The sequence below is a fragment of the Hyla sarda genome, chromosome 8, assembly GCF_029499605.1.
Source record: "Hyla sarda isolate aHylSar1 chromosome 8, aHylSar1.hap1, whole genome shotgun sequence".
NCBI classification, from domain to species: domain Eukaryota; kingdom Metazoa; phylum Chordata; class Amphibia; order Anura; family Hylidae; genus Hyla; species Hyla sarda.
Genome location: NC_079196.1, coordinates 42898527 through 42909617, shown reverse-complemented (window position 1 = coordinate 42909617; position 11091 = coordinate 42898527). Strand labels below are relative to the sequence as shown.

Sequence of the window (11091 nt, the reverse complement as noted above, 5' to 3'; positions counted from 1 at the left end):
GGATAGCTGCTACTGCTAATATGAATCTGTGTAGTAAGTGGCCACCCACTAACTTCAATTTGCACTAAATGATGTTGTCTCATTTAGCAAACTCATCCTCATCCTAAGAGGGAGTTAATATTAGGGTGCCCCCCAATCAAGGGTCCTTGTCTAAAGGATAAGAGAGCATCCTTCATTCTGGGGGCATTAGTGATATTAATAGAGACTGTGCAATGCTTAACTTCACCTGTGGTGGTGCTGCAGGAAAATTGAAGACTTGCTGCTAATCACTGGAGATCCACCCTGTCATGGAACAGCTTATTGTTAGAAGACCCAGTTTAATTTTCCCTTGACTTCTTTTTTTTTTTTTTTTTTTTTTTTTTTTTTTGGGGGGGGGGGGGGGGGTTACTCAACTTTAACTAATTTGTGTCATTTTGCTTCTTTGCTACAATAAAGCAAGTTCTTGCTCTGCTGCAGGCATAGGCAACCTTCAGCACTTCAGATGTTTTGGACTACAACTCCCATGATGCTTTGGCAGCATTTTATCTGTAAGAGCATAATGGGAGCCGTGCTTAGTCTACTGGTCTACTGTGGTAAATCATAAATAAAGCAGGTCGTGAACCAACATACTGCACCAAAACAAAGGACCCCATACATGTTAGACAAAAGTCGTCTGACTGTCTAAAGCAGTGTTTCCCAACCGGAAGATGATGTTCATGTGTATGGGAAGATCGGGAGAGATAGCGGTAAATGAATGAATGTTTGGCCAACAGCTGTTGAAAGTGTATGGCCACCTATAGGACATGGTTAAAATTGGGGAACCCCCATTAACTCAATTTGCTTATATTACTTCTATTTCAGCGTTACTCTTTTTTGTGATCTCTAGCCACATACAAATAACATAGAAATGGGATTGTGCAGAAAAAAAAAAAACAGTAACACAAATTCCCGCTCAACCGTTTCCAGAATACTCAGTTGCTACCACCTACACAAAGTCGAGGCAGACATTTTATTGGACGTAAGATTCATGACAATGTGAAAGAGAAAATAAAGACGTCTATAAGCCAACTGTTTCGTTCCTTGGTGATGTCACTGTTCAGAAGTGTTTTGATTGGTTCCTTTGTAGCCTACATCCATAAAATATCTGCCTGCGCCGTGTTTAGGCGTCACACAGAAAACGTTCATGGACTTTGATATGGATGATAACAACAATGTAAAAAAAATTAGAACAAGCCTAAGTGTTACACAGAGGAATAAAGAAACAATAAGATCCATATTGCAGTTTCTTAAAAGAAAAAGTTACCGGAATGAATTTTCCCCCTCTCCCTGTCTGTCAGCAAGTGAGCTAATACATTTATTTAAAAAAATAAAATTAAATATTGCACTGCTATATATTGCGCTGCTAATGGATGTGAAGATTTACAGTGTAAAGAACCCACGTAGAGCGACAAGTATATTCTTGAAATTTTCCTTGTAAAAATAGACTGAAGAGCAAGTCAGAGACATGTCTCCCTGTCGACACCTTTCCCTGAGGCAGCTTTCTTCTCTGTCTTGCTTTCAGAACTGGAAACAACAACAACAAAAAAAAGGTGAAAAATATAGTTAGTCAAGTAACAAGTCTTTTTAAATAATACCTCATGCAGCAGAGGAGGCCATTTTGTGAGTTGCACCAATAATCATCCTTTCCATGCACTATGGAGCACTATGAGGAATGAGGCTTTCAAGGGAGTCATTGGTCATGGTCTTGATCGGGGGTCTTTAAACTGTGGACCTCGAGATGTTGCAAAGCTACAACTCTCTGCTGGGACATTAAGGGTGATGTTGCAACATCTTGAGGGTCACGGTTTGGAGACCACTGGTCTTGACCAATGTCAAATTTTAACCATTACAGTAATTCAACCTAAGACATTAAGGGTGATGTTCCTTGTTCCTAATCACTAGCCTATATTTCCTTATTGATTCAGGACTCAAAATGGCTTCATCTACGGTATGTATGACAGCACATCTCAACAGCATTGACCACAGTAGGCATCAGTTGAATTTTACAGCAACATATTAGCCATGCCATGCCAGACAACCTGCAAACAATCCACACAAATGCTGAAAGAAAAGCATACTAAGACTAGTTACACATTAGCGTTTTTGTGTTCCGTTCCAGTGATCTGGCAAAGAGACAGAAAAGCTAACATGAACGGATCTCTGTGAAGTCTATGGGCATTTTTGTGATCAGGTCATCTCAGTTTGCTTCAGTTTTATTTGCATCCAGATTAAAAATTGTAGCATGCACAATTTTTTCCATCCGGCTTCAAATTCTGATTTCAAACTGAAAAATTAACATTAATGTCTATGGTGCCACAAGGGGATCAGTTTGCATTCATTTTTTTTTACTTTCCAATTAGGCTAAGTTCACACTGCCTTTATGCTCCATCCCGTTCTGGGTCTGTTAAGCTCCCAGAATGGATCGGAGCACAAGTGACACCACCGGGTGTCAACGAGTGCCATTGACTTGAATGGAGTTCCTTGGGGATCTGGTACTTTACCGGAGTGGAGGACATGTAGTATTTTTATCTCGGCTCAACTCCCATCGTTCCAACGGACTGGCTGACATAGCTCCATTTACCTAAGCACAACGACAGTGTGAACCAGCCCTTGCGTCTGGTTTTTAATTTATGCTCAGAAAAAGGAAAACAGACAAAAACTGGTGTAAACTAAACATTAAATGTAAGCAAACTGATACAAATGTTTATTTTGTTTACTAGACATGCAAGAATCAGTTTAAGAGTAGGGTCACACACAGCGCATCTGCAGCACATTTCAATGCCACTGGCAGTCAAAGAGCGACTGCATAGTGAGCTACCAGCTGCGGCCGGGTAGCTCTGAGTGTAGCAGCTACCCAGACACAGCTGAAGGCTCGCTCTGCAGGTGCTCTGTGACTGCCAGCGGCGTGCGCATCCACATCATAAACTATCCTGTGGAATGCGGTGTGTGACCGTACTCTAAATCATTTTAATCTCTATTTAAAATATGATCTGTTCAGCTACATAAACTGATCATGCCGGAACGGATCACAAACGCTGATGTGCAACTAGCCGAAGCATCTTGCAATACAATTAGGTCTTTGTAAGGCAGCTGCGGCATGCAAACAAGCAGATGCATGTATTTCCATTTACAAAAGACAAGCTGATCGGCATTGTATTTTGCATGCGTATTGTTAGCATTTAGATGTTTTTTTATCCAGTCAAAACTGTTTCTTAACCTATGTGCCCAGGTCTGCCAAAAAAAAAAAAACTATATGTACCTCTGTCATTCCCTGCCGGGGTCTGGTGTCAGGTTGTGGTCCTGTCTGTGGCCACTGACACTTGGCCTCTTGTAGTTGCGCACAGTGCCTCTCAGCCAATCACTGACAGGACACGGTTGTGGTCAGTGATTGGCTGAGCTGCACAGTGTGCTACATCAGCTGCAGACGCTATGATCTGCAGCTACAAGAAGCCGGATGTCAGTGGCCACAGGCGGGACCACCTGACACAGGAGTCCGGCGGGAAGCAAGGTAGGTACGTATTACATTTTTTTTATTGGATTTGTTAGCCTGGGCACATAGGCTAAAAACAGTTTTGACCAGATAACCCATTTAAGCATTCCAATGATTTTCAGAGATCCGGAGAATTAAGATATTCTTCATGTTAGATGACTACAAAGAAGCGCTGGAATTCTTGGTATCAGCATGGCTCCTGCATTCACAAATGCCTAGACTTTTCCATGTTCACATTAGGTCAATGTTCAACCTGGGCCTTTCCTGCTGCTTCAAGACTAAAACTCCCACCATGCCCACAGCCACTGGTGCAGATTGTAGTTTTGGAACAGATGGAGAGCTAGAGGTTGAAGAAGACCACTGACTTAGGTTGGGTCCCCATCTGTGTTGACTTTTCCATGGTCCTTCTCCATTACTGAGGTAGAACAAGCGAAAAGTAACAGCACCTGCGAATCCATTACAAGCCAGACACCAATGGCGCATGATGCTTCCCACTAACTTTGCTTGGGTCCATCGGGATATCATCATGGTGTCCCAACCTTACACTATGGTCCTCAATGAGATATGACTCCACCACATGCTGTTACCATGTCTCTCTAACATTAGGATTGTGAGATTAGTGTAAGAAGAACTATCTGAGTAGTTAGGGAGTTTGGTTTTCCTAGATTGGTGTAAACCAGTGTTTCCCTACTAGGGTGCCTCCGGCTGTTGCAAAACTACAACTCCCAGCATGCCCGGACAGCCAACGGCTGTTCGAGCATGCTGGGAGTTGTAGTTTTGCAACAGCTGGAGGCACCATGGTTGGGAAACAGTGGTGTAAACAGTAACATTTAAAGGAAACCTGTTAGATTGCACATAACATATTGGGCCTCATTTACTAAGAGTGTCAGGTTTTTACTAGTGGGAAATGTAGTTTCAGACTTGCAGGATTCCTCTCTATTTACTATAGGCAAAAGTTGTGAACATTTTTTCAACAGCTTTTTCTAGGTGTAAATATCCAGTAATTTATCCACAGAATTTTCTGTGAATTCAATAGTAAATCGGTCGGGTTGTGAAACCATGCCCCCTTTTGGACCGGCCACGCTCCTTTTGCGACAAACCACGCCCCTTTTTGGCTTTTCACAGTGCAATGTTGGGTTTGTTGGGTTTTCCAGGCGTACACTGGTGCAGACATGTCGCAGACACTCTGTGCCAAAATAACCCGACAAAAACTGGTCGGTTTCAACTTAGTAAATGAGGCCCATTACCTGCGAGCGACATGTTAGAGAGGAAGAGTGACTAAATAAACTGATATAGAGTTTTGTGTAAAAAAAATCAGTGCAACTTGTCATTTACTCCATTCACCTCACTCTAAGTGGTCCAGTAGGCAGTCTTATTGGTGAGTAGGACCACCCACTGGACTCCTAAGCACAGAACGAGCAGATATTAAAATGAAAACAATTACAGGTAATACTGAATAATTTCCCAAAAATCTATGTATCAGTCATCTCCTGCCCTATAGGCTGCTGCCCACAGATCTGCCTGTCTGTTCAGTGGGACAGGCTCTTTTGAGGGTATGCCATATTTTCAGGTTGCTAAAAGGCAATACCCAGACCATAGTTTTAATAAATCAAATCACTATGCTACAGGAGATCCTGGTATCGCAACGTTATAGACTCTCAACATTACCTCAGGCCGTGCCAGTACTATAAAGCCTATGAATGATGATTAGGTTAGGTTCACATACTGTATACTGAAGTAGTATGGAGAATGGTTTAGTTAATGTCAATGTTAGGAGAGAAAAAACTACTGTAATAGGTTAAAAGGATCGTCCGGTAAGAGACAACTCCCGTATCCATAGACAATAGAAAATCTTATTTGAAATTCAATGAGCAAGATCAACCACTATGACAGCCATAATTCCTAGAACAGATTTACACTTTTTTTTGCCCCTATTCAGACAGATATTAAGCAGATAAAATTGGGGTTAAATCTGTCTTTCTATCTGTCTATCTAAAATTAAGGGCTTTTAAGAGTTTGGAGAGCTAGATAGCTAACCCATAAATAATCCGGCTTTTATCCTGTGATTACATGGGTCAATAAAGAATATGTTGCCATGCTAACTTACTCTTTATTAAAAAGCAAGACAATCCTTAATCTCAAGGCCGGTTGGCACAAAATGTGCAGCTGTTGCTGCTTTCTGGCTGCTCTGATCCATTTTTAAAGTGGATGAGGCTTATTGGGAAGAAAGGGCCTCCCGCAGCCTTACTGACATACTGTACATTGGCTTAAATTATAGCTGGAATGTACTTCAGTTCAAAAATGGCATAGATGGCAGCCCAAAGGTGCACAGACAACAAAGGATGGGCAATATGGATCAAGAGACAGAGATTCACCTCTTACCGTAAACGGAATCTGCCAGCCCTATACCATTCTTAGAGCTGCAGAAATGGGCTGATAAGATAAAACAAACGATTCTCAATAAAAAAGATAAAAGAACATGGCCGCACATCCAAAACTTGTACTATGATCTAATTGCTTCTCAGCATAATTTCAAGCACAGGTTGGTATTGTACCTTTTGATAAAAATATTCAAGCCCACTCCCAACGTTGAAGCCTCCTTATAAGATTGGGTCCCTAAACTAACATTAGAAACATAGAATGTGTCGGCAGATAAGAACCATTCAGCCCATCTAGTCTGCCCAATAATCTGAATCCTATCAATAGTCCCTGGTCCTATCTTATATGAAGGATAGCCTTATGCCTATCCCTATCTTATATGAAGGATAGCCTTATGCCTATCCCTATCTTATATGAAGGATAGCCTTATGCCTATGCCTATCTCTATCTTATATGAAGGATAGCCTTATGCCTATCTCTATCTTATATGAAGGATAGCCTTATGCCTATCTCTATCTTATATGTAGGATGGCCTTATACTTATCCCTATCTTATATGAAGGATAGCCTTATGCCTATCCCTATCTTATATGAAGGATGGACTTATGCCTATCTCTATCTTATATGAAGGATAACCTTATACCTATCCCTATCTTATATGAAGGATAGCCTTATGCCTGTCCCTATCTTATATGAAGGATAGCCTTATGCCTATCCCTATCTTATATGAAGGATAGCCTTATGCCTATCCCTATCTTATATGAAGGATAGCCTTATGCCTATCCCTATCTTATATGAAGGATAGCATTATGCCTATCCCTATCTTATATGAAGGATAGCCTTATACCTATCCCAATCTTATATGAAGGATAGTCTTATGCCTATCCCTATCTTATATGAAGGATAGCCTTATGCCTATCCCTATCTTATATGAAGGATAGCCTTATACCTATCCCAATCTTATATGAAGGATAGCCTTATGCCTATCCCTATCTTATATGAAGGATAGCTTTATGCCTATCTCTATCTTATATGAAGGATAGCCTTATGCCTATCCCTCTTATATGAAGGATAGCCTTATGCCTATCCCTATCTTATATGAAGGATAGCCTTTTGCCTATCCCTATCTTATATGAAGTATAGCCTTATGCCTATCCCTATCTTATATGAAGTATAGCCTTATGCCTATCCCTATCTTATATGAAGGATAGCCTTATGCTTATCCCATGCATGCTTAAACTCCTTCACTGTATTTGCAGCGACCACTTCTGCAGGAAGGCTATTCCATGCATCCACTACTCTCTCAGTAAAGTAATACTTCCTCATATTACTGCAGAAACCTTTACCCTTCTGATTTAAAACTATGTCCTCTTGTGGTATTTTTTCTTCTTTTACATATGCTCTCCTCCTTTACCTTGTTGATTTCCTTTGATTTCCTATGTATTTAATAGTATCTATCTTATCCCCTCTGTCTCTTCTTTCTTCCAAGCTATACATGTTAAGGTCCTTTAACCTTTCCTGGTAAGTTTTATCCTGCAATCCATGTACTAGTCTAGTATCTTCTCAGAACTCTCTCTAGAGTATCTATATCCTTTTGGAGATACAGCCTCCAGTACTGCGCAAAATACTCCAAGTGAGGCCTCACCAGTGTTCTGTACAGCGTCATGAGCACTTCTCTCTTTCCACTGCTTATACCTCTCCCTATACATCCAAGCATTCTGCTAGCGTTTCCTGTTTCTCTATTACATTGTCTTCCTACCTTCTGAAGTCTTCTGAAAAAGTGCCAGGCAGGGTGGTGTGGCTCAGAGCTGGGAGCTTGCTCAGGCAGCAGTGGGGCTGCCTGGCCACTGGGTCATTCCCCTTGTGGGCTTGGTGTTGCTGTGGTCACTGCCCATCGCTACACCAGTGTTACTTTAGGGATCCACTCTTATAAGTTGGCCTTGACGTGCAGAGTGGGCTTGCACGTTTTGATCAAGAATTACAATATCAACCTATTCTGGAAATTAAGCCGAGAAGCAATAAGATGATAGTATAACTCTTGGATATGCAGCCATGTTCTTTTTCCCTATTGCTGAGTTATAAAACAAATGAAACATCCGTAAATAAGAAATAGAGAATGAGGAGGCACTCACGGTTTCACGGTGCAGCAGTTTTCTTTATTTTCAGTGCAGGGTTGGAGCAGTACAGCATCCGCAGGATGCCATTGCAGGAGCACAGGTGCAGTGACAATTGTTTCACGCCCCTTCTGGGCGTTTCATCAGTCTGATGAAAAGTCCAGAAGGGGTGTGAAACAATTGTTACTGTACCTATGCTCCTACAATGGCGTCCTGCGGATGCTGTACTGCTCCAACCCTGCACTGAAAATAAAGAAAACTACTGCACCGTGAAACCGTGAGTGCCTCCTCATTCTCTATTTCTTATTTACGGATGTTGCACTGTATGCTCTGGAGGATTGAGCACCTTGTTTGGTTCCAGCCAGTTGATTGCTTTGCTACAGCGCTGAGTGTTTGGCAGATAGCCAGAGCCTGCTAGAGACTGTTTAAGGCCTTAGACGTCAGTGCCGGTCTTTGCCTATTTTTCTTATGTATAAAACAAATGATATCTCTCTCTTAGCTGATGACTGTTTGCAAAGTTATGTAATCGTGTTTTCCTTCCAGGCTTAAAAGTCGTATAAGAGGTGCTGAGCTGCAGCATGCATGCCTCCTCCTTTCCTTGCATGATTGATTTACATGGCTCAGTGCCGGAATTCAAATGATGTACATAAAAAATGCAGAGCAGGGAGGCATGCACACTGCAGCTTAGCCTGGCCTCTGAAACTTAAGCTTAGACGTAAAACATGATTTTATAAGAGAAAAGTATAAATTGTTGTACCTCACTATGATCTAGCTGCTTATGTCTGCAGCTCATGCTGGGGCAAAATAAAGTTTTTTTTTTTTTTTTACAATATTTGAGACCTACGGATCTATATAATTCAGCATCTAAAGAAATCTGTGTTCCAGACTATCTCTAAAAAACATAAATAATTATTTGCAAAGTGTTATCCCTCTGAGGGTGATGTCTTAATAAGAATTAAGGATGTGAACTTAGCTTTATGTGCAGTTGTGGAGATGCATGGACATTGCCTCTCCTTACTTTGAGGGCTTTGCTTTTATTTATTTTCTCTCATTTGCCCTTCATAGGATAAATAAGCTATATGACTACAATAAACGAATGCTGGCTATACTGTAGCTAGCCATAGACTCTGGATTTCTAATCTAATACCTTTTGCATCATCTTTAAAGGGGTATTCCAAGAAAACACTATTTTTTAATATCAACTGGCTCCAGAAAGTTAAACAGATTTGTAAGTTACTTCTATTAAAAAATCTTAATCTTTTCAATAATTATCAGCTGCTGAAGTAGAGTTGTTGTTTTCTGTCTGGCAACAGTGCTCTCTGCTGACATCTCTGCTTGTCTCCGGACTGCACAGAGTAGAAGAGGTTTGCTATGGGGATTTGCTTCTTAACTGGGCGGTTCCCGAGACATGTGTCATCAGAGAGCACTTAGACAGAAAAGGACAACTCAACTTCAGCAGCTCATAAGTACTGAAAGGATTAATATTTTTTAATAGAAGAATTTAACAAATCTGTTTAACTTTCTGGAGCCAGTTGATTTATAAAAAAAAGTTTTTTTTTTGTGAATAACCCCTTTAACATAAGGATGCCACTGGGGGGGATACATGGAGCGGAGAAGTTAAATTTTGAACAACTTAAAGGGGTACTTCGGTGCTTACACATCTTATCCCCTATCCAAAGGATAGGGGATAAGATGCTTGATCGCAGAAGTCCCGCTGCTGGGGACGCCCGTGATCATGCACGCGGCACCCCGTTTGTAATCAGTGCCCGGAGCGTGTTCGCTCCGGGTCTGATTGCGGTCGACCACAGGGCCGGTGGAGTGTGACGTCACGCCCCCTCACGCTATCACGCCCCCTCCTGTAGGCTTGCATTGAGGGGCGGAGCGTGACGTCACACGGGGGCGAAGGCGTGACATCACACGTCGCCGGCCCTGCGGTCGTCAGTAATCAGATCCGGAGCGAACACGCTCCGGCACTGATTACAAACGGGGTGCCGCGTGCATGATCCCGGGCGTCCCCAGCTGTGGGACTCCCGCGATCAGGCATCTTATGGGATAAGATGTGTAAGCACCGGAGTACTCCTTTAATTGCTTTTCCCTTGAACAGTGTTTCGCAACCAGTGTGCATCCAGCTGTTGCAAAACTACAACTCCCAACATGCCCGGACAGCCAAAGGCTATCCGGGCATGCTGGGAGTTGTAGTTTTGTAACAGTCGGAGGCACACTGGTTACAAAGCACTGCCCTAGAGATTAGCAGCATCAGACAAATCAGCTGCTCATCTCCATTCTACTGCAGTCAAATACGTATGTAAATAGGGGTATCAAGACACTTGGCAAACGGTTTCATGGCTATGTAAAGTAAAACATTCTAAGGACTGTATTAGTATCTATACAAGTGATTAGTAACTATGGTGCTATATGTTGGCTATCTAACCTTTCATTATTACTGCCCAGATTATAGCTATTTACAACAGACAAGTACAGATATATAGAAGTAGCATGCCAATTTTGGGACCACAACATAAAGGAAAGCAGATTTTTACAAAAATCTTGACTTTGTATGTGATACACTCTCACTGGTAGTAAAAAATACAATTCGGTCATGGTGTCCCTCCACTTTTTGGAGTAGCCAATTTAGGTGTAATTCAGCAGAATGTTTTTTTAAGCGGCAGTCCCATTTTGGTGCATTTGACCCGATTTCCTTTTTGTAGTCCCAGTGGTAACCGACCGCAGAGTTATGAATGCATACGGAGGCAGACAGCTCATACTCATCTGTTATTGTAAGGGTTAATTTAATGCCATGTAGATGCAGGGAGGTCTTACCTTTAGGGATCAGCTTCTACAGTGATTATGAAGGGGAGCTTATGACAGAAATGTAATATGCAATACATTAAATACAGAAGTTCTGCGTGGACACAAGAATTTAGATAAAGTCTATTCGGTAGCATTCATGTTGGAGATCGTCCACCATTGTATTACATATCGGTTAAACGCTTCGAATGTATTGTGCACGTTTGGTTGGAATGGTTTTATTGTGTTTGATGATGCTGTATAAAATTCTACATGCCCAGACTAAAGAATAATGTGTCACATT

General features: G+C 41.7%; 1 protein-coding gene across 4 annotated transcripts in view; it reads right to left on the bottom strand.

Annotated features, from left to right (window-relative positions):
• Window positions 1-974: 974 nt before the first annotated feature.
• The window catches only part of SLC4A10 (solute carrier family 4 member 10), a 309487-nt gene continuing 299370 nt past the window's right edge, over window positions 975-11091 (bottom strand). For 3 of the 4 annotated variants that reach the window (XM_056535524.1, XM_056535523.1, XM_056535525.1), the window contains exon 25: window positions 975-1542. In XM_056535524.1, coding sequence (XP_056391499.1) covers window positions 1476-1542 — 67 coding nt within the window. In that variant the 3' untranslated portion in view covers window positions 975-1475. Of the gene's footprint in view, window positions 1543-10820; window positions 10859-11091 lie in introns of all 4 variants that reach the window. The other variant, XM_056535526.1, reaches the window with a different exon arrangement.